The 24,373-nt window shown below is 39.1% G+C and overlaps 3 protein-coding genes and 1 pseudogene across 4 annotated transcripts in view; all 4 read right to left on the reverse strand.

Annotated features, from left to right (window-relative positions):
* LOC127953235 (NAD(P)(+)--arginine ADP-ribosyltransferase 2-like) overlaps positions 1-7,380 on the reverse strand; it is a 13,412-nt gene extending 6,032 nt beyond the window's left edge. The window contains exon 1 of the mRNA XM_052552235.1: positions 7,264-7,380. Coding sequence (XP_052408195.1) covers positions 7,264-7,314 — 51 coding nt within the window. The 5' untranslated portion in view covers positions 7,315-7,380. The remainder of the gene's footprint in view (positions 1-7,263) is intronic.
* Positions 1-7,421, reverse strand: part of LOC127953236 (NAD(P)(+)--arginine ADP-ribosyltransferase 2-like) — an 88,763-nt gene extending 81,342 nt beyond the window's left edge. The window contains exon 1 of the mRNA XM_052552238.1: positions 7,331-7,421. The gene's annotated coding sequence lies outside the window, so the exon portion shown is untranslated. The remainder of the gene's footprint in view (positions 1-7,330) is intronic.
* LOC127953233 (ecto-ADP-ribosyltransferase 4-like) lies at positions 3,347-4,680 on the reverse strand (annotated as a pseudogene).
* Positions 7,422-18,999: 11,578 nt separating the features above from the next.
* On the reverse strand, positions 19,000-24,332 carry LOC127953239 (cytochrome P450 2K1-like). Of its 2 annotated transcripts, none has more exons than XM_052552243.1 (9): positions 24,050-24,332; positions 23,578-23,740; positions 23,238-23,387; positions 22,992-23,152; positions 22,047-22,226; positions 21,743-21,884; positions 21,422-21,606; positions 20,776-20,917; positions 19,000-20,643 (listed from the first exon to the last, which is right to left on the reverse strand). In XM_052552243.1, exons 1-9 carry the CDS (start codon positions 24,245-24,247, stop codon positions 20,441-20,443), a joined length of 1,524 nt encoding a protein of 507 aa, XP_052408203.1. In that variant the 5' UTR covers positions 24,248-24,332; the 3' UTR covers positions 19,000-20,440. The 2 variants fall into 2 exon arrangements, with proteins under 2 accessions (XP_052408203.1, XP_052408202.1); XM_052552242.1 differs by having other exon boundaries at positions 19,000-20,658; positions 24,050-24,320.
* Between the last annotated feature and the right edge of the window lie 41 nt (positions 24,333-24,373).

Consider the following 24,373-nt stretch of genomic DNA (forward strand, 5'->3'; position numbering starts at 1 on the left):
ATAACCATTATATAGCTGATAGCTTTGTTTAGTCCTCTTATGAGTGTTCATAGCATAATTTGTGAAAGTTTAACTAGTATACTGAATGACTTAACATAGATTTCTTAATGGCTAGTGTTTGCGTAGTATTTAATTTCATTCTGTACCCTACTTGTTCTACATATTTCTGCACTTGTGTTAAATGCTACAGGTTTTGACGGTGTTGATAACGTTTCTGACAGGTGATATATATATATTTCCCCCTTTACCGAATTTCATATCTTGTCAGCAATAACTTGTGCATGGACTTTTTTGATTTCTGCCAGTTTAAGTGCTGGCGATTCGATGTTGCCAGTTATTTCTATTAAAATAATTAAGCAACTGAGTACCTCTGGGCTAGAGGTGATCAAGCAGATAGAGTCTATCTTGGAGTTTACACTGTTCCAAGACTACAGGTGAATTTCGATGTCTTACGTGTAGACGTGGTCTTTTTGGTCTCATACAAGTTCTGGTGTGAATGCAGGGCTATGTCTGGCCATTCAGTTGAGATCTTTGAGTGTCACTCTACGTGTCATTTCAGAGTTTGTCTGAATTGATCCTTTTCCTTCTGCTTTCCAGGAAACTGACATGTAAGTGTCAAGCAGAAGGCTTTTTCTCACCCCGTGTGTCTGTGTAGTACAGAGGTGAGGGGGTTTACACTGCTGGCAGTGTGACGTGCTGCAGGGTGACTTTTACTTGAGTCCATGTACAGCCTGAAGAACTGTTTCAGTTCTTTTTGGACTGTGTCAAGCTCCTCTTTATCGTTGCAGAATTGCTGAGTTAGGGTTTGGACTTCAGCTCTGGCTGCATGCAGATGGCCTTCTAAGGCCTCAACTCTAGTGTCCTTCTCATTAAGTTCCACATATGCTGTTTGTAACAGAGATTTTGTGTGAAACAGTTATCTTTCCAAGTCCTGTCCCATGGCTTTTTCAAGCTGCTCTCGGTGTCCAGCAGTTGTTAGAGCCTCCTGGAAACAGAAGGTGATTTACTTTTGTTTTGCCATTCTGTAAGGTTCCTTGCATCTGTTCGAGGCATTCTCTCATTGAGCAGGTATCATTTACATTTACATTTACATTTAATCATTTAACAGACGCTTTTATCCAAAGCGACTTACAAATGAGAACAATAGAAGCAGTCAGGTCAACAAGAGAACAACAACAGTATACAAGTGCCATGACAAGTCTCAGTTAGTCTAGTATAGAATGCATAGCCAGGTTTTTTTTTTTTTTTTTTTTAATGAAAAAACAAGAAAAGGAAAAAGAAAGTGCTAGTGTTAGTTGGTTAAGTGCAGGCAAAAACGATGAGTCTTTAGATGTTTCTTGAAAATGAGTAAAGACTCAGCTGTACGAATTGAGAGTCAGTTCCCTGTAGAACCATGTGACTTGCAGGTTCAGTTTATTTACCTCGTCTCTGAGGCCCTATGGGTGTGGGCCAAAGAGAGAATGATGCTGGTCAGATCTTGGTGGATCAGGCTGGGTGTCAGGTGTCCACTTGTGTTGCAGTCTTGCTGTTCTTTTCTCTACCATTCCAGGTCGTTGGCTGCTTTGGGCTTAAGGATGTCCATCTCAATGCTCTACTGAGTTTCCAGGGGGTCCCAATGAGCTGGCAGGGTTGGATGTCTGTGGTATGTCTGCGACATACTTGCACACTTGTGGGAACACCAGAGAGAGAGAGGCAGAAGGCACATGCAAGTACGTACAGGGGGGTTATGCTATCGGTCATGGGGAATGGCTGTGTAGGATGTGTAGGGTGTGAAAAGCTGGTGAGGGGCAGCTAGTGAGGTAGGGTGCTATGTTTTTTATGTTTGTGAACACAAAGAGAGAGTTTGAGTAACTTTGTTGATGGGGCTGTAAGCAGGGGTCATCTAATGACCTGGCTATACATGTGGTCAAACCATTACTCAAAGCACTCATGGTTCACAGGTTTGGTCACTATGAAGGTATCAGATAAAACAAAACTGAAATAAAATCAGAAAGAGACAGAGGGAGAAGGAATGGCTTTACTTATTTAGTTAAATCTAGGGGATATGACTAAGCATTTGTCACTTGTTCAAAGGGATGATGCAGCAGGGTCATAGGGAGACTAAACTAGCAGGGTCACATCAAACACCTCAAGGTATATAAACAGAAACAAATGGAAGTGTTTCTAGTCTTCCCAGGGCCAATAGCATAATGGATGGTAACTGTACATGATGTAATAGGCCTCATGCTGAGATGTATAGGTATAGCAGAGACAGGAATTAGAGCTACCAATAACCTGTACAGCTCAATAAGGATACAATAGCTGTTTTTTTGTTGTTGTTGTTGTTTTTTTGTGCATGAATGCCCTTAACTAAATAATTTATATAAATACAAAACAAAATATGTCCAAAATGGAACCCTGGGGAACCCCCTTAGATACAGTATATCAAGAAAATCTGATTTGAGATCCTCCACATGAACACACTGAGTCTGATCTACCAAGTAATCTCTGAACCAATTAAATGTTGGAAGTTAAAAAGTTTATGAGGCAGGCTGATTGACTGATGACATAGCTCAAGAATTTCTGTTGGTGAGGTTGAGGGTTCCATATCCATAAAGTAATGCTTTGTCCGTTTTTAGGAGTTGTACACCAGCAGGTGGATTCCAAGCAGGCCAAGGCCTTTGCAGGCCAAAGTCAGAGTTCTGTGACAATCCAATGACATCCAATAAAAGTATCCTGATTGAAAGTAGTGATATTTTTCTTTAGATAACCACTCATTCAGATTTAAATGTGACAAAAAATAAATAAATAAAATAAATAAAAATAAAATAAATAAAAACATAAAAACTCAGATCTCTCGCACTGACACTCAAACGATAAACTGCCTTGGCTGCCATCTTGGATTAATAAATTGATAATAATAATAAATTTATTTAATTAAATCTCAGATTTAATCTAAAAATCAGTTTAGCTGAACTGGTACATTGATGCTAATAAAGTTATAAGTTATAAGAACTAATAAAGGTTCTTATAACACTAATATGTTGCATAGGTATAAACATATAATATACACTATCAATAAGGTCATCAGAAAACTAATTCAAAGAGACCAAACATGGTATATGTAACGTTATATGAATGAGTGGTACTCTCATAAGCATACATAACACTGTATACAATACAAAATACACTATACAAGAACTAATTAGGGAAGGGTCCCTTTTTATGGGCATTGTGTGTCTTTCCTAAATGAATTGTGAGTTGTGCTCTGCCCAAATTCCTTTGGGCAATAAAAAAGTGAAATCAGCACTGGTTGCTATGGAGCCAGGTTTGTTAAATGTGTAACAAGGACTCAGAGACGTGCGGATCCATATGCAGTAGTTTATTAGAGAATGCTCAGACAGGCAGAAATCAGGAACAGCATCAAATGTTTCAAGGGATATCCAGAATCAGTAACAATACCAGACAGAGATCGGGGCAGGCAGCACAGAATCAAAGTCACTATACACAATCCAAAGTCAAACACAGAAGGAACGTGTATGGGTCCAGATGCTACAGTACACAGCCATTCAACAATATCATAGCCTCTTGAATCACTTGAAGATCACTTGATTTCATTATGCTGAAAAAAATTATAGATATATTCTGACAAAGAAACACTGAACTACATTGAAGAAATAAAACATGTTTACATTTTGATGTTTAACAAATTGCTTTTTGTGGAACTGATGTAAATTGAAAGCACATTGTTAGGCCCAGTGCAAAACATGGTACTTATCTTTGGTCTTGTTTGGTCTCCTGAATAGAGCACAGTTCAGGTTACTTGTTTTTCCAGTGTTTTTCAAAGTGTACACAGTGTCACACCAGAGATCTTTCTCATCCCGTTTTTTCCTAATAGAAGTGACTTTAAATGTCTCATACGGAGGAATCAGCACCTCTCTCTCACGAGAAAGCTTTGAATAGTTTGTCACCTCAGCACCTTCACAAGTGTGGATCTCAAAACAAGAGACAGTTCCAAAAATCTTTGCTCCTTTATCACGATCAATAGAGGAAGAAGTAAATGAGCCAAAACGAACCTCTTTGTTCAGAACATCCTTATCAAATTCAACTTTGGTACGACGATAAGTATCATAGCATGTATTTTGTGTTTGGTTCAGAATCTGTATTGCATCTGTTAACAGAAAGTGAAGTGAATACCAACTGTATTGCTCGGTTGTGTAGTTTTGTTTACCGTTACGAGTTTCATTGTTGAAATCACGAAAAACTTTATCACCAGTATAAACATAAATGGCACTTGAATGGTTTTGTGTCAAGTTATTTTCTGGCTTCTTACTGTATTTTTCACCCTCTTGCCAAGCTATTTTAAAATTATTTCTAGAGTTATTAAGTTCCTTCTTCAGATATTTATTTTCGACCAGTCCTTTCATTTTCCCGATTCATCCGTCATATTGATCATCAACTGAATCCAGGGCCATATCCAGTGGAAATATCTTCCCTTTAACAGCAGCTCTGTGATCCTGCAGTAACATGGATCATAATGATCAATCATCAGTATTCATGTCTGTAATATTCATACTAGAACACAATCTTACCTTTCCTAGAGCAGCTGAAATGAGAAGAAGAGCTTCAATGATCAGCAGCATCTTGATTCAGACAGATCCCTCAGATGATCTTGTAGATCCAGTGAAGAGCAGATAATGATAGACAAGAAACACAACAGTGTCTCACAAATGCTAAATATATGAATCCAAAAGGATTTTTTTGGGTTCTACATAACATTCATCACATCAGTAGAAATGTGCATAGGTTTGCAATATAACCTTAATTTATCTCCAAACTTACCAGAAAACAATGTTGTCTTTTTCAGAGTCTGAGTTTTCTTTCTGTTAATTTTCAGGAGCGACAATGTGAAGTGAAGTGCAGAAAAGTAATTTGTTCTCAGCCAGATGATCACAACTGTTCAAATCAAGAGTCCCTTTTTATGGGCATTGTGTGTCTTTCCTAAATGGATTGTGAGTTGTGCTCTGCCCACATTCCTTTGGGCAATAAAAGAGTGATATCAGCACTGGTTGCTATGGAACCAGGTTTGTTAAATGTGTAACAAGGACTCAGAGACGTGCGGATCCATATGCAGTAGTTTATTAGAGAATGCTCAGACAGGCAGAAATCAGGAACAGCATCAAATGTGTCAAGGGATATCCAGAATCAGTAACAATACCAGACAGAGATCGGGGCAGGCAGCACAGAATCAAAGTCACTATACACAATCCAAAATCAAACACAGAAGGGACGTATATGGGTCCAGATGCTACAGCACACAGCCATTCAATCAATCAATCAATCACCTTTATTTATATAGTGCTTTAAACAAAATACATTGCGTCAAAGCACTGAACAACATTCATTTGGAAAACATTGTGTCAATAATGCAAAATGATAGTTAAAGACAGTTCAGCATTGAATTCAGTGATGTCATCTCTGTTCAGTTTAAATAGTGTCTGTGCATTTATTTGCAATCAAGTCAATGATATCGCTGTAGATGAAGTGACCCCAACTAAGCAAGCCATAGGCGACAGCGGCAGGGAACCGAAACTCCATCGGTGACAGAATGGAGAAAAAAACCTTGGGAGAAACCAGGCTCAGTTGGGGGGCCAGTTCTCCTCTGACCAGACGAAACCATTAGTTCAATTCCAGGCTGCAGCAAAGTCAGATTGTGCAGAAGAATCATCTGTTTCCTGTGGTCTTGTCCTGGTGCTCCTCTGAGACAAGGTCTTTACAGGGGATCTGTATCTGGGGCTATAGTTGTCCTGGTCTCCGCTGTCTTTCTGGGCAGTAGAGGTCCTTTCTAGGTGCTGATCCACCATCTGGTCTGGATACGTACTGGATCCGGGTGACTGCAGTGACCCTCTGATCTGGACACAGACTGGATCTGGTGGCCACGGTGACCTCGGAATAAGACAGAAACAGACAAATATTAGCGTAGATGCCATTCTTCTAATGATCTAGCAAGTGCATAGGGTGTTATGTGAAGTGTTTCCGGTTCCGGTTTACCTAATTAATGCAGCCTAAAAATCCTTTAACGGATTTGGATATTAAAAGCATATTAGTGTGTTATGTGTATGCCAGGTTAAAGAGATGGGTCTTTAATCTAGATTTAAACTGCAAGAGTGTGTCTGCCTCCCGAACAATGTTAGGTAGGTTATTCCAGAGTTTAGGCGCCAAATAGGAAAAGGATCTGCCGCCCGCAGTTGATTTTGATATTCTAGGTATTATCAAATTGCCTGAGTTTTGAGAACGTAGCGGACGTAGAGGAGTATAATGTAAAAGGAGCTCATTCAAATACTGAGGTGCTAAACCATTCAGGGCTTTATAAGTAATAAGCAATATTTTTAAATCTATATGATGTTTGATAGGGAGCCAGTGCAGCGATGACAGGACCGGGCTAATATGGTCATACAATATCAACAATATCATAGCCTCTTGAATCACTTAAAAATAACTTTATTTCATTATGCTGAACATATATTATAGATATATTCTGACAAAGAAACATTGAACTACATTGAATAAATAAAACATGTTTACATGTTGATGTTTAACTGTGGAACTTATGTAAATTCAAAGAACATTGTTAGGCCTAGTGCAAAACATGGTACTTATCTTTGGTCTTGTTTGGTTTCCTGAATAGAGCAAACAAGATAAAGTTCCAAAAATCTTTGCTCCTTTATCACGATCAATTAGAGGAAGAAGTAAATGAGCCAAAACGAACCTCTTTGTTCAGGACATCCTTATCAAATTCAACTTTGGTACGACGATAAGTATCATAGCATGTATTTTGTGTTTGGTTCAGAATCTGTATTGCTTCTGTTAACAGAAAGTGAAGTGAATACCAACTGTATTGCTCGGTTGTGTAGTTTTGTTTACCGTTACGAGTTTCATTGTTGAAGTCACGAAAAACTTTATCACCAGTATACACATAAATGGCAATTGAATGGTTTTGGTTCAAGTTATTTTCTGGCTTCTTACTGTTTTTTTCACCCTCTTGCCAAGCTATTTTAAAATTATTTCTAGAGTTATTAAGTTCCTTCTTCAGATATTTATTTTTGACCAGTTGTTTCATTTCCCGGTGCATCCGTCATATCGATCATCAACTGAATCCAGCGCCATATCCAGTGGAAATATCTTCCCTTCAACAGCAGCTCTGTGATCCTACAGCAACAGGGATCATAATGATCAATCATCAGTATTCATGTCTGTAATATTCATACTAGAACACAATCTTACCTTTCCTAGAGCAGCTGAAATGAGAAGAAGAGCTTCAATGATCAGCAGCATCTTGATTCAGTCAGACCCCTCAGATGATCTTGTAGATCCAGTGAAGAGCAGATGCTGAAAGACAAGAAACACAACAGTGTCTCACAAATGCTAAATATATGAATCCAATAGGATTTTTTAGGTTCTACATAAAATTCATCACATCAGTAGAAATGTGCATAGGTTTGCAATATAACCTTAATTTATCTCCAAACTTACCAGAAAACAATGTTGTCTTTTTTAGAGTCTGAGTTTTCTTTCAGTTATTTTTCAGAAGCTCAGGAGCAATGTGAAGTGAAGTGCAGAAAAGTAATTTGTTCTCAGCCAGTTGACAACGACTCTTCAAATCAACAGATGAAAAGGTTGAAGTTAGCTAATAATGTGTGTGTGTGTTTTCTGAAATATAACAGCTAGTGAGTAAGTGCGATCTATCTATATTGCAACACTTGTGAATGCCCATATGGTTTCACTCTGGACAAAGGCAAAAAAAGACCTGAAACCATTTCTGACTCAGTGAAAGATGGAAGATCTATTCTATATTAAACAAAATTATTTTCAATAAAATTATTCTTCCCAGACCATTTCTGTCTCATCTCTTCTGTCCCTTTCTCAAAAAAGGAAACATTTAAAACAATGATTAACAACTAATTGATTTTTTTTTTTTTTTTATCAGTAATCAGTGACAAATCAAATTACTTTTTAGACTGCTGGTTAACATTAGGTCAGTCTTTATATCATGTTCATTCCGTTGTGTGACAGAAAATATGTAAATGCGAACAGCTTTATTGGAAAGTAGCATATATATTATATAAAAATTTATGAGAGCTGGATTAGAAGAGATCAGATGTAAATGCCAATAGTTGGTGCATGACATCATAGTCGCATGTAATGATGATTATTTAGGTTTTCTGAGAATCTGTGCGTCTGGATTTGAAACAAACATTTGGTTTCTCTTTTAGGCTCTTTACTCCTGATGTCCATGCTTCATATCTCAGCACTTCTTACTTTCTACACTTCTTACTCTAAACATATTAAAACTGTTATTCTGTTGAAGCTGCTTTTTATTTTAATAATGCTAATTAATTAATTGTGTGTGTGTGTGTGTGTGTGTGTGTGTGTGTGTGTGTGTGTGTGTGTGTGTGTGTGTGTGTGTGTGTGTGTGTGTGTGTGTGTGTGTGTGTGTGTGTGAAGAGTGAGCTTGATGCTTTTAGCTCATAATGCAACACTTATAAATGTTTAATGTTTATGTGTGGTTTCACACTGGACAAACTGTGAGCTTCTGGCTAGACGTGTAAAAGCAACTTAACATGCCTTGTTAGTAGTAGTAATTTGAGCAGTTCAATAGTTCAACAGATTCTAAATTAGTATTCTTGAATACAAGTTTCCCTGTACAATGAAATTCTTTTTTTGCTGTCCACATTGAATGCAAAGACAAGTGCAAACAATGCAAAAAAAAAACAGACATACATATACATACAAACAAACATGGTGACCCATACTCAGAATTCATGTTCTGCATTTAACCCATCCAAAGTGCACACACACAGAGCAGTGAACACACACACACACACACTGTGAACACACACAGTGAACACACACCAGGAGCAGTGGGCAGCCATTTTTGCTGCGGCACCAAGGGAACAGTTTGGGGTTCGGTGCCTTGCTCAAGGACACCCCAGTCATGGTATTGAGGGTGGAGAGAGTGTTGTACATTCACTCCCCCCACCTACAATTCCTGATGGCCCAAGACTCGAATATGCAACTTTTGAATTGCAAGTCTGACTCTCTAACCATTAGGCCACGACTTCCCATTGATTATTGATTATGTTGATTATGTGTATTGAAATATAGACTATGTACATCTGTTTGTGCGAGAATGCAATATTGACTTGTGCAAAACAATAGTATTGTAACGTGCAATTTTGACTCATGCAAATCATGAGCTTTGGCTTTACATCGCATGCGATCTACCCGTACAGTGGGAGTTGGTACCTTGCCGAAATCGCACAGAAATCGCACTCTGTATGCCTGCCTTGACATGTCAGAAATCCATCCGACCAAACGATTGCCGGTCGGGAGAGGCTTATCGCCTCTCGTTTGCCCTTGTACACTGCACGAACACTGCACGACAAACGACGCACGAAAATGCTGAAATTCGGCCCGACCCGAAAAAGAGTCACACGAGTCAGAATTCGGCTCAAAATCGGATGAAAATCGCACAGTGTATGCCCGGCCTTACCAGCTGCCACAGTGTTGAAAATATCCTCTAACAACTAAAAAATGCGCATGATGAATCGTCCTGGTCGGATGAGGTCATCATGTTGGTCATTTTATTTACGGCTAAATTATTATTAATAAATGGTACTAATATTATGATTGGGCGTGGGCAGGCATTCACAAAAGGGAATGTTATTACAAAAAAAAAATTCGAGGTAATTTTGTTTTGACAAAAGGGCACTTAAGGGGCAAAGGAGCAGGTGCTCAAGTGGACCGGTTCTTTTGGACAGTTCGATCAAATAAACCAGTTGAAAAAAAAAACGGTTCACCGGTTATTTTGCGCTCGATGTAATGTTATTAGCGATGACTGCCCTTAAAGCTGCGGTAGGGAACTTTTGACGCTCTAGCGGTTAATAAACAGAACTGCTTGCGTCTTGCGGAAGAACATCGTAGCCGGAACTACTTCTCTCTGTTTATGTCTATGAAGAATCACAAAGGTACTGGGTTACTCTGCTGAAGCAATCTAAAATAGTCCGAATATAAACACTTATTATAGGTGCACCCTAGTGATTCAGGACAAGCTAAAAACACGGTTTGGAAAATGGATTCATGGTGTATTCGCTTATTATATACATTTTTATACATTTTGAACACAAACAAAGTTACGGACCACAGCTCTGATTGGTTGATTTCTTACCGGGAGTGGTCCGTAACTGCAAATAGAGCATCACAGTCCCGCCCACAGCCCGAGAGAGCTCTGGTGCCGGAAGTAAATTTCCCATTCATTTTTTCCATTGACTTTTGGAAAAATCCGTATCTAAAGAGTTTTAGAACATGTCTGAGAATAACCAGCTATGGCTGAACTCACTGGCATTTAACATATCATTTAGAGTGTAAAAAGTAAGAGAAAATCCAAAAAAAGTCAAATGTACAAGACTGTGTACATATTTTCATTTCGAGCGCAGGAACTACTCATCCCATAAACCACTGCGCCTCACTGAATTCGGCTGTAGCCCACAGCCGCGAACGAGCCTTTTGAGCGACATCCAAATCTGATGATGGCTGCCCGCGCAAACTTTTTCCTCCAGTGAATTTTATTTTATATAGTGAATGTGCAGTAATAGCAGTTCTTTCAGTATTAATCGTGTCAATAAATAGTGTTTTATATAGGTATCCTGTATTTTATATATTGTGTGCGTGTTTGAAAGCGGTTAACAACAACGACAGCAACATGGTGCAGTGCTTTGTACCTGACTGCAATCACCGCTCAGTAGTCAACACATGTCGTTGCCATTACACAAATGTTCAGTAAATCGACAAAACGGTATGCCTTGGCTAAATATTGTTTTGACAGTGGCATCATAAAATGCTTGATATGACTCATACCATATGAAGGCTACAGTAGCCTAGCTAAAGTGGACGATAATGCTAACGTTACCAACCTCTCTGCAAAACTCACCAAAACTTTGTAGGTCTTGTCCCTCATGCTGGCCCTTACAAAACCCACAAGCTGACCCTCGGACACCCTACACTCAACTACCGTTACATGACCCTATGTAAAGTGGTTTTCACCCATTTGAACACTTGTTTTCCTCCTTGAAAAAAGCAATCATGGCAGCCAAGGAGCACACGATTGCACTGATAAGTCTACCGTGCAAAAAAAAGCAACACATATTTTTTTTTATTTTTTTTTTTTTTTATTAATGATCTTCAGTCTTCACGGACCTTCGCGGGGTTTAACCAGATGGTTACACGAGCTCCACCAATCAGATGCATCACTGTGGGATTGTTCAGGATTGTGGGTAATTTATCTCAAAACGAGGTTAATGCCCCATGAACTTTTGCCGTTTATATAAGCATATACTATCGCTTATTATAGCCGTAGCTGTTTTTAAGTCTACCATGTATGGTTACGTTTTTATGGCTTATTTCCCAAATGTCAATGCAGAAATTGCATTGAATTTTTACTTACGGCACCAGCTGTGGGTGGGACTGTGTTGCTCTGTCTATGGCAATAGGACCACTGGGAGGAGCCAGATGAGCTTGATTTTTTTCACAGATTATCTGTCTCATATTCTACTGTCAGGACATAATGACAGGTTTAACAAATATGTAAAAAATATATATTCACAAAAGTTACCTACTGCAGCTTTAATTCAAGCCTTCAGTTTACCCGCGCTTATAACATAAGCACAGAATCAGTTCAGAATCAATCACCAAAAGAATCAGTTCAGTTCAGACGAGCTGTGAGTCAGTCTGCTACACACTGAATCACACATGCGCAGTATCATCAGCTCCGCGGTTCTCGAATAAGACGCGTCTGACAGAAACGGTTCTCGTTCAGTGTACGAATAAATGTCAAAATAATAATGTCAATAATAATGTATTATTATTCTACGTAGTTTGAAGATAATTTTTTTTATATTTATCCCGGATATATATATATGGAAGAGGGTGGGGGGTCAAATGGGGGGTCAAGGCGTTTTTTGGCAGGGTCTTGAGACCCCCCAGGACCCCCCTGGCACCACCGGTGCCCTCATGTTGTTCCAAAACCGTACGACCTCCGTTCATCTTCAGAACACAGTTTAAGATATTTTAGATTTAGTCAGTCTGTTTGTTATCTGGCTCAGCTCGGTGTTCATCTTCAGTTCTCTCTTCACAGCAATTCAGTCAGGGTACTGTTTGAGTGCATGAATTACTCCAGGATATTGGTTTGTTTGAACTCAGAGGGAGTGTCAGCCACATTAAAAAAGTTAACAGCTTAAGTCATTTGTGGATTCATGCGTATTAGAGATGCAAACCGTTTAAAACGATTCAGTTCGATTTGGTGAACTGGTTCAAAAAGATCCGGTTACATTGAATGATTAGTTCGCGAAACGGAAATCACAAACTGCTTTGTTTTGAACAGTCTCACAATAGACACGGAAGAGAAGACAATGCTGAATAAAGTCATAGTTTTTGTTATTTTTGGACCAAAATGTATTTTCGATGTTTCAAAATATTATAACTGACCCTCTGATGTCACATGGACTACTTTGATGATGTTTTTCTTACCTTTCTGGACATGGACAGTAGACCGTTAACACAGCTTCAATGGAGGGACTGAGAGCTCTCGGACTAAATCTAAAATATCTTAAACTGTGTTCCGAAGATAAACGGAGGTCTCACTGGTTTGGAACGACATGAGGGTGAGTTATTAAAGGGGGGGGGGGGGATGGGGGGGGAATGCTCGTTTTCACTCAATATCCTGTTAATCTTGAGTACCTATAGAGTAGTACTGCATCCTTCATAACTCCAAAAAGTCTTTAGTTTTATTATATTCATAAGAGAAAGATAGTCTGTACCGATTTCTCCGGGAAAAACACGACCGGCTGGAGGCGTGATGTGTGGGCGGAGCTAAAGAATCACGAGCGTGAGTAAGCTTTTGCGTTGAGCGCGTCTGGGAGCTGTGACATTACTGTGAGGAAAAAAACATCCAGAACAAACCATGGCTAACAGTCAGATTCAGCCGTTTATTTATGATCCAGAATCAGATCCCGAGGCTGAAATTTAACAAGAGCAGCATCAGCAACGACGTCTCTATGTGGAATGTATTGAAACTGTATTTTGGAAAATGACTAAGTTCCACTTTATGTCGTCTTTTTTTTTTTTTTTTAAGGTGTACATGTGGAAAGTGCAGTTTGATGACAACATCGCATGTTGTTTACTTGATGTGCTTACACGCTGATAGCTAAGTTAACAACAGATATTTGAAGCAGTTTTACTCACCGCATGTGGCTCCAACACACGATCGTGACCCTTTTTCGTTGGGATTGCATCATCCTTAAGAAATAAACGATACGCAAATCCAGCGTCAACCTGGGCCTTGTTTGTAAAACAAGCATCTTCGAAATGCAGGGAACAAACAAAAACACTTGCACAACTCAGCTGATGCTCTGTAAAAATAAACTCCATCCACTGGTCCCTTAATGCTGTTTTTTTTCTGGTAATCTGTGCAGGGTTGTCTTGCCCTGGCAACCAAAATGGGAATCCAACTCTTTAACAGTGTAAAAAACTCAGTATGCATGAAATAGCATTTCACCCCCCCCCCCCCCCCCCCCCATGACATAATTTTCATTTTTGGGTGAACTAACCCTTTAATGTCAGTTAGTGTTGTATTGCAATTAAGTGTTTATTGTCTTCCACATTTCATCAGTCAGAGCATCTCTATCAGCATGTTATCAAGCTGTAGTGATATCTGATGCATTTATCCATATAAGAGATTTCCTGTGTCTCACTTGTAAAACAGACATTAAAGTACATGAGAATTAGTGTTAGGGTTACCCTGCTCCATGCTCACATCATCTCATTTTGGGTAAAAATACTGTGGTACGGTTTGTTTAAGGTGTGAATATGATCTGACCTCAATTCGACCCAATAACAGAAACCACTGTGCTGTTTAAGTTAATAGGCTTCCATGGTTGTGTTTGGGTGAGCAGATGAAGTCTTGTGAAGCTTTTAAGGCTTTTCCTTGATTGTACCAAATAAAAAGATTCAAAGCTTCAAAGACAAATCCCACCAATGACATCTAGTGGTCAGCTGCAATTACAGCAGCCACTTTCAAATGATTCACATATCTTGTTGATTTAATTTTCAACACAAAAGCAATACTCAGCAATCAGATTACTTACTGTAAGTTTGGCTTACTGTGCTATTACTATCCATACTACAGTTACAATTGCCATTATTGTGGTTTGGTTTTACTACAAATACAACTTGCATCTTTGAACCTGATATGAATTTAACCTGATCCAAGGTCTATGGCACATCATTTGACAGATTAAACCGTGTTTAATCACCCTAGTTAGCAGGTGTGTTCATATAGTTAAACGCATAGAAACTCAAAGACACCCACAGATGCCCGATACAAAGCCAGATGCACACTGCACGATTTCCGGCTGTCCCAGACAAAAGATTGGCATCATGAAACAATCGTGGCAATGTCTGTGATCGTGACTCCTAATCGGTGGTCGTATGTGGTACAGTGAGAGAGGTTTAAAGATGGCCGTTGTCACAGTCTTGCCACTGTGTGGCGGTGTGCTGTTTTATCTGCCACCAAGATGTATGGAGCAGATCCTTTAGGTCCTGTAAGTTGCGAGGGGGGGCCTCCATGATCGGACTCGATGGTTCAGCACATCCCAGAGATACTTGAGCGGATTGAGATCTGGGGAATTTGGAGGCCAAGTCAACACCTCAGACTCATTGTTGTGCTTCTCAAACCATTCCTCTGCAGATTGGAAATACCCCACAAGAGCTGCAGTTTTTGGAGATGCTCTGATCCAGTTGTCTAGTTAGTGATACTTTTGCTTGTTGTTTTGGCTTTGCCTAATCCTAAAGTGATAACCTTTGAAATATCACTACAAATGAGACTTAAAGAAAATCATTAATTCACAAAAGGTAACAAAAGGTTTCAGATGTCTTTATGTCATACCTTAACCCTCTTAACAAATCACAATTTGGCCCTTGTCAAATAATTTTCCTTCTTTTTACACATCATCTTAAAGGACAACTTTGTTCACATGCTGCCTTATATATCTCACCCACTAACGGGTGTCATGATGAAAAGATAAACCATGTTATTCATCTCACCTGTCTGTGATCATAATGTTATACCTGATCAGTGTATCTTATTTATGAATATTATTATTTTTACTAAATTTATTTTATATATAATTGACTTTCATTTTATTTTTAAAGAACACAATTTGCGTAAATTGTGTAACATGCAATCACAAAATGTATTCCACCGAGAATTATAAGAAAATGAGATGTTTTGAGATATTTCTTTGGTTGACAAAAGTTGAACCTGAACTGAAAAAGCTTAACTGTGAACCTAACTTTACAATCAGACAAATGCTGCAGTTCAATAAAAGAAAACAAGCAGCATCCAAGAACAACAAGAAACATGTGGTTTCGACAGGTTAACAACATAACACAATGATGTTTAAATTGATACAATAATAAAAAGATTTTGCAGTGTCACACCAGAGATATTTATAATATTTTTGGCCCTAAACTGGTGTACATGATTTTATCACATAAATTCAAAGCGCTTTTTTCAGTGCAAACCATAGTACTTTGTTATGGTCTTGGATGGTTTCTTGAACAGAGCACAGTTCAGGTAACTTATTATTCCTGAGCTTTTCAAAATGAACACAGTTTCACACCATGCACCTGAGAAGAAGAGCTTCAATGATCAGCAGCATCTTGATTCAGTCAGATGATCTTAGATCTATAGTGAAGAGCAGATGCTGAAAGACAAAAAACACAACAGCAATTCACAAACACTGAATGATACAACTTAGGGCTATGCTATTAATAAAATTAAAAAAAACTATTCGGAGCAGTGAGCACACACACATCGTGAACACACACCCGGAGTGGTGAACACACACAGCAGTGAGAAGTGAACACACACCCAGAGCAGTGAACACACACACACCGTGAACACACACCCAGAGCAGTGAACACACACCCGGAGCAGTGAACACACACACACACACCATGAACGCACACCCAAAGCAGTGAACACACACACAGCATGAACACACACACACATCGTGAACACACAACCGAAGCAGTGAACACACACACCGTGAACACACACCAGAAGCAGTGAACACACACACACCGTGAACACACACAGCAGTGAGAAGTGAACACACACACACACCGTGAACACACACAGCAGTGAGAAGTGAACACACACCCGGAGCAGTGAACACACACACACCGTGAACACACACCCAGAGCAGTGAACACACACAGCAGTGAGAAGTGAACACACACCCGGATCAGTGAACACACACACACACCGTGAACACACACCCGGAGCAGTGAACACACACACACCGTGAACACACACCCAGAGCAGTGAACACACACAGCAGTGAAAAGTGTACACACACCCGGATCAGTGAACACACACACACACTGTGAACACACACCCGGATCAGTGAACACACACACACACTGTGAACACACACCCGGAGCAGTGAACACACACACACCGTGAACACACACCCAGAGCAGTGAACACACACAGCAGTGAGAAGTGAACACACACCCGGATCAGTGAACACACACACACACCGTGAACACACACCCGGAGCAGTGAACACACACACACACCGTGAACACACACCGGGAGCAGTGAACACACACACACCGTGAACACACACCCGGAGCAGTGGGCAGCTATAGATCCAGCGCCAGGGAGCAAGTAGGTGTTCAGTGCCTTGCTCAAGGGCACTTCAGTCATGAGTATTGAGAGTGAAAGAGAGCGCTGTTTATTCACTGCCTCCACCTTCAACTCCTGCCAGCACCGAGACTCAAACCTGTGACCTTAAGGTTACCAAATTATATTTTATATATCATTTACTTTCGTTTTACTTTTAAAGAACACAATTTGTGTAACATGCAATCACAAAACACAAAGCTCTCTAGCTCTTTACTTATTTCAATCCAATGACTACTAGTATTTTCAGTGTTGTTACTCAGGTATAAATAAATTGATTGTGTTGTAACATCGTTACGTATTTCAGGGTTGGTGCCTGTAAAAATACTATTAAAATCTATATAAAATGATATAGAGGATATTTAAGGTGAAAATGACATCAGGTAAAGAAACACTTTCAAGTTGAAAATTTTTGTCCGCTTCAGTTTCTTAAACACATCATCATTAAATGATTTATTAAAACAGTTTTACTTAGATATCATTGTAAAAATGAATGGATCCTAGCAGCTCCACCACAGTAGCTTTACTCGCTGTGCTGTTGGTTTTGGTTGTTTATCAACTTCACATGAGCCTCTTCGAAGTGAGTTTAGCGTTTGCTTTTCACAGGACTTCAATCTTTCAGTCATTCTGTGGAGGGCTTTTTCTTGTCTTCATTGAACACAATAATATGGCATTACCACAGCGCTGAGTTTTCAAAGGAAAACATGATATGTGGGACTGATTAACTGATCTGGTGAAAATTAACTAGGACTAAAAGTAGGTTAAAAGCCAGTTACTACATGTCAAAGTCAACATTTTCTTATTTGAAGTCAAAAAATGTTGGGTAATGATACACTAAAAGCATGATTTTGCATTATTTTTCTTTAACCATCGTCTACTCTATGTTGAACACGTTTCACATGCATTTGCAAAGGGCGCAAATGTTCTTACCAATGCACTGCACTTGTTTAATGTCTTACATTCCTATGAATTAAGCAGGTATTTCTCTTTCTGACTCATTCAGGTGAAAACCATTGTCGTATTATTAAAACTCAAAGACGTTGTTTTTTATGAAAACAATATTTCAAGAAATATACAAAATGATTCTCCCCTTTCAGTCGGTCACTCTCGACATCACGTCGGTGACTGACAAATTGGGATATTGCTTCGATAATCTACTCTGAGTGTAAACTAAACAAGCCAATGCACATTGGCATGCAATTATTGCACCAATCTGCTGCCACTGATCACAGCGTGAGTATAAGAAGCAGCAGGTGCAATGCATACCAGCTTTTCGCTCTGGAGCCGAGCGTTAGTATCCTTCTGCTCAAATGTGTCTGCTGGGAACTGCGAGTTCATGCTCTCGGAAGCTTGGTGTGTTGACAAGATAGCGCTTCAGCGGCGGTCGTTCTTGTGTCGAGTGGATTGTGCACTTCAGGCTGCACTACCCCTGTCATGTTGCAAGCGGCCAATTCCTCTATGCGCCTCAGCACTAAAAGAGCATTTCCTAAAGAGCAAATTTCACTAAAAGAGCTTCACAGATGCGTTGTTGTAAAGACTTCTTTGCTAAAACTGGTCCAGAGTGTCCTTGTTGTAAACCCTGTTGATATCCTCCATCACCCTAGGCAGCTGGACGTGGTGGAAGGTCTGGTGCCAGGCCTTCATGATGAATCTGTGAGAACCGTGGAAGACTGGGTTCCATATTGAGACCTAAGCGGTACTCGTATGTGTATAGTCCACAGTATAGCCTTAGAGTCCATGTTTCCCTGGCAGACTTCTGCCTTCCCAAGAGGGTTTTAAACACCTCAAATTTATCCTAAACGGATGTTATATGTGTATTTGCTTCCGAAAACTCCTTCGAGAAGGATGGGGCTTCCGCAGCGTCCCTGTTCTAAGCGGAACAGTATGTTTTCCCAGTGTTATCAAATCTCACCCAGTGAGGTAGAGCTTTGACAATGGTGAGTGGAACTACTTGTTACGAGCCCTTCATCCCTCCTGAGGTGGTGCCACTCTTCTGTCTAGAAATATGGCAGAAAGTCTTATAGTTTGTACTTGACTAACTGGGGCCCAGGTCAGGAAGCAGACAGACTGGCTAAACCGACCGTCTGCTAGCTGCCTCACGTCACAGAGGTCAGTTAATTCTCAGCACATAGAGACTGTTTCACCTAGATATCACACTATAGAGACTGTGTCTGTTCCCCGAACTAGAAAATACAAAAAACGTCCAAACCAAGTTAAGATTAACAATTTAATTGATGTCAACAAATAAAAAACAGATGCAATATGGATAAATAAATGATAAAGCTTGGCTTATTGAATATCAGATCCATTTCTACGAAAACACTTTTTGTAAATAATATGATAACTGATCATAATATAGATGTGCTCTGTTTGACAGAAACTTGGCTAAAACCTGATGATTACATTATTTTAAATGAGTCCACCCCCCAAGATTACTGTTATAAACATGAGCCGCGTCTAAAAGGTAAAGGGGGTGGTGTTGCTTCAATTTATAATGACATTTTCAGGATTTCTCAGAGAGCAGGCTTCAAGTATAACTCGTTTGAAGTAATGGTGCTTCATATAACATTATCCAGAGAAACCAATGTTAATGATAAATCCCCTGTTATGTTTGTACTGGCTACTGTATACAGGCCACCAGGGCACCATACAGACTTTATTAAAGAGTTTGGTGATTTTACATCCGAGTTAGTTCTGGCTGCAGATAAAGTTTTAATAGTTGGTGATTTTAATATCCATGTCGATAATGAAAAAGATGCATTGGGATCAGCATTTATAGAAATTCTGAACTCTATTGGTGTTAGACAACATGTTTCAGGACCTACTCATTGTCGAAATCATACTCTAGATTTAATACTGTCACATGGAATTGATGTTGATAGTGTTGAAATTATTCAGCCAAGTGATGATATCTCAGATCATTATTTAGTTTTGTGCAAACTTCATATAGCTAAATCTGTAAATTCTACTTCCTGTTACAAGAATGGAAGAACCATCACTTCTACCACAAAAGACTGCTTTATAAGTTATCTTCCTGATGTATCCAAATTCCCTAGCATATCCAAAACCTCAGAACAACTTGATGATGTAACAGAAACTATGGACTCTCTCTTTTCTAGCATTTTGAATACAGTTGCTCCTTTATGCTTAATGAAGGTTAAAGAAAACAGTCTGACACCGTGGTATAATGAGCATACTTGCACCCTGAAGAGAGCATCCCGAAAAATGGAGCGCAGCTTGAGGAAAATGACAACTAAAAGCCTTCACATTTTTGGAGTATTTGTTTTTTAAAGTTTAGCATGAATTGTAATTTAAAAACAGCACCTAATATGGGGGTGGTCTCCCTCGCTTTGGCAATCGGCCCACTATAATGGCCAGGAGAACATGTTTATGTCAAAACAGAAAACAATGCCTACTAATTTTTTTAGAAAATGCATCAACATTAAGTATAACTGGAACATTGCATTCATAAAACAAAAATTATAAAATTAAACCGTCAGGGCTTGCCTCATTTCAGAACATCATTGCACATCACTGTTGAAACTTCAGTTTCAGTTATTAAGTTATGCACTGAACATAACATTAAACATCATCACCCTCTCAGACGACAGATTTGATAATATTAAACTGAACTGAACTTCAGTGAGTGATGCATCAGTTTGGTTGACTTTCGGTTCTACTGATTGCACACAGTTTGTGAGGTGAAGGGTTCAAAGTGAAACCCACGACTGGAGTGAGATCCAGATCATCTTCAGACACTCCTGGAGGAGGAGTGAAGTGGAAACGCTGAAGGAGGGAGGTGAAGAACAGGAAGAGCTCCATCCTGGCCAAACTCTCTCCAAGACAAGCCCTGCGGCCTGAAAGATCAATGACTGCTTTTCAATAATTCAGGATCAGGACAAATTAAAAATGATGTCCATAAAATTACTAAAAGACAATCAAGCCATTCACATTAAGTTCAGTCTAATGTCAAAGTCAAAACACAACACCTGCAGAGAAGGGTATGAAGGCGTCTCGTTTCCTCAGCTGACCGTTCTCATCTAGAAAGTGTCCAGGGTTAAAGGAGTCTGGTGTCTCCCACTCAGTCTCATCCCTCAACACAGACGTCAGCAGCGGCAGAACACATGTCCCCTAGAATTCAGAAGCATTTTCAAAAACATTTTTATTTCTTAAATGATTTATATATATATATATATATATATATATATATATATATATATATATAAATAAAATAATATATATTTAGAAATTCTAAAAAGGCTAATCAAAAAGACAATACCTCTAAAAGAACTATATATATTAAATTATTATATTAATATGTTAGTTATATTAAATTGGTTGTATAAAATGATGATATATATGCAAACTCTATATATATTTTCTTAGATGTTGATACTGATTATTTTTTTGTAATCCAAATATACAATCTGTACATCTTTAAAATGTTGTATTGCAATGTAACCTAACTGCAGCTGTGCTTGCTTGGGTTAAAAAGTATTCGGGGCAAAAAAAAAAGAAAAAACACAAACCTGATCTAGCAACTACTTTTCAAAACCCAGAAAAATGAGTTTAAATAAACTATGTGCTGTAACGCAAAAACAAATAGCATAATAATATCACATAAGCAGGACCAGCCTTCTTGATGACGTAGCCATTGAAGGAAACGTCACAGCTGGTCATATGAGGGAGATTCATGGGTACAATATTAGCCAGTCTCTGGACTTCATGAATCACAGCATCTGTGTATGGTAAGTTTTTTCTGTCCTCTGATGCAGGTTCACGGCCAGCAAGTATCTCGTCGATCTCCTTCTGAACTCGATCTATGACCAGTGAGAGAACATATACAGCATATAAAGTGTTCATATCAGTGAGATCTCTCATTATGATGCTTTTAAGACAAATTTGAAAGTGATGATGGAAACAGCATATTTTTCTCCCTCAGTTTGGACGTCTGACCTTGTATGTGAGGGTACTTGGCCATGAGCAGCAGACCCCAGCACAGCGTCGTGCCGGTCGTGTCTGTACCAGCAGCAAACAGGTTTGACACGGTAGTGATCAGATTCTGCTCGTGGAAGTGTGATTTGGTTTCTCCAGAATCCTGCATCAAACACAAACACACACTTCATCCTCAGTATAAGGCTTAATGATCCAGTACCATGAAACACGTGCATAAAAATGAACAGTTGATTCAATACTGAAAACCAAACACCAGTGGTAAAGGTTCAAGCTGTTTCTGGCATAAATTCATGTAATACTTTACCTGTGTGCTTTGTTTGTGGATGAGGAACGAGTCGATGAATCCTCTGCTCTCAAGCGGGTTCAAAGTCTCCTGTAAGACGTACACCAGCTCCTTAATTTCTCTTCTCAGGCTTTCCCTACTTTTCATCACCAGCCTCCACGTCTTCATCCAGGGACCAAGAGCCGGACACATGTTATAGATCTGCAGTTGGAAACACACAACAGCTTTGAAATAGATCTGTCAGAGTTTCAGACCAGAGCCAAAACTATTTCAAACAGTGCTTGAGCATGAGACTGATCTGTACCTACAGCATTTTTGGTCATCTTCTCATATCTTCATATCTGATTGGACCCGTATTATTGCCTTTTATATTAAACACCATATTATACTTGCAATATATATAGGTTTTTCACTGGCACTGTTTCAATGGAGCACAAAGCCACAGTATTCAATTTATAAATTGCTTACGTGGCACTCTTAAAAATTAAAGTTCTTTATTGGCATTTATGGTTCCATGAAAACAACTGATGTCACATGACAGCCACAGACCAGGGTTATTATTATCCACCAAAAATAGAACTTTTCTCATTTTCATTTCTCATTTCAAGTGAACTTTCTCACTTTTCACTTTCACTAAACTTAAAATAATGAAACAAATAAAGCTGAAAATGCTATAAAATGTATAACAAATTATATAAACATAAATTTAAAAAAAAATAAAGATTTTTTATTGGTATAGATGGCTCCATGAAAACATTTAATTGCACAAATGTTTCTTTATAGTGAAAAAAGGATCTTCAAACTAAGAAAATAAAAGGTTCTTTTAAAGAACTGTTCACTAAAAGGTTCTTTAGGGAACCAAAAATGGTTCTTCTAATGCACTGCTGCAAAAAATAAAATGAAGCTCAATGCTACTGAAGCATCACTGCAATGAATGGCACCAAAACACAAATGACTGGTGACTACCTGTATCACAACAGAACCAATCATCTGGATGTTCTTTTTGGCCTTGTTCACCATATTCTGAAACTTTGGGTCCTCATACTCAAACCGTTTCCCATAAACAATAGCTGAGATGATGTTGGAGACGGCGTAATTCACCGGTTGGGTCGTATCAAATGGATTTCCTGCAATACGCATGCAAGCAGAGAAGAAATGTAGAGTAATTTTATATTTAGAAAAGTGTGCCATTAATAAAAGCAAGTGTTCTACCTTGAAACTTCTCAAACACTTCCCGCAGATAACGCGTCTCATCCACTATTTTCTCTTCACTCATTTTCTTGCCCATTCCAAAGTCCCGAAGAGTTGAAAGAGCGAATCTTCTCATAGCCTTCCAGCTGTCTCCATTAGCAAAGAGGATTCCTGCGGAGAAACATGGTTTGTATTTATAAATCACCAGAGAGGATGATGGGTACTGATTATCCTTCTAAATTTTTGATCCATTATATATTAACAAGCATGAAACATAACTGAGAAAAACATTGCAGTCAATGATTAAGCTGCAACAGTGATGTATTAGAGCACAATATGCAATGTCATGCTGATGTTTTACCGAATCCTTGATTGAAATCCTGGAATATGGGGGTAATGTCTCTTTCCCCAAATTCGTCCGCCTGGTTCACGAGTGCTTGTTTAACGGTCTTGTATCCTGCCAGAACCACAAACTTCTTGGGTCCAAAATGCACTGTGAACACCGACCCATATTTCTTGGACAACTGTGAAACAAATGTACACATTATCTTACTCATGCATTGATCTGTCTCTAGTGGCGCTGGAATGAAAACAGGCAAAGAACTTGGAAAGTGGAAAATCGCTGACAGAAAGTTCCTTAGATTTAAAGTAATCGACTCAAATATGTCTTTGTAAATCTTTTACTACTCTTTTACTACTAACTTCAAATGTAATCCTGAATTTTCAGCATCTAGTTTTTGTTTTGTCTCATGCCATAATCCACTGGCAATAGGATTTTTTAATGATATATTCAATATTTGTGAAGAAAAATAAGCCAAGAGACAGAAACTCACTTTGAAGAGGCTCATGTGAAGTTGTCTGAGGTCCAGTAGGTGCAGGTTCCCCAGGAGAGGCAGTGGTTTGGGTCCTGGAGGATCTTCTGGAGAGCTGGAGCTCATTGAGAAGAGATAAACAACCAAAACCAACAGCACAGCAGCGAGTAAAGCTCCTGTGGTGGACACATGTGTGAGAAGAGTTTCCACTAAAGCCATAGTCAGAGAGCTTTCCAAAACAACCGTGAGCCTTCGCACAAAATCTGTTTTTAGGTCATCGTGTTACAACATGCTGAAAACATTGAGGGGAGGAGCTGAACACGGTTCAAAGCACACAGAGCTGCT

Source organism: Carassius gibelio, chromosome B3 (assembly GCF_023724105.1).
Source record: "Carassius gibelio isolate Cgi1373 ecotype wild population from Czech Republic chromosome B3, carGib1.2-hapl.c, whole genome shotgun sequence".
In the NCBI taxonomy this organism is placed as follows: Eukaryota; Metazoa; Chordata; class Actinopteri; order Cypriniformes; family Cyprinidae; genus Carassius; species Carassius gibelio.

Excerpts from the sequence above, each read along its gene's own strand:
- LOC127953239 (XM_052552242.1), bottom strand. The coding sequence starts at position 24,247 with ATGGCTTTAGTGGAAACTCTTCTCACACATGTGTCCACCACAGGAGCT. Across the intron at positions 23,741-24,049 it reads TTCACATGAGCCTCTTCAAA|TTGTCCAAGAAATATGGGTC; the intron begins GTGAGTTTCTGT and ends TTTGTTTCACAG. Across the intron at positions 20,918-21,421 it reads ATGGCTACGTCATCAAGAAG|GGGACATGTGTTCTGCCGCT; the intron begins GCTGGTCCTGCT and ends TCTGAATTCTAG.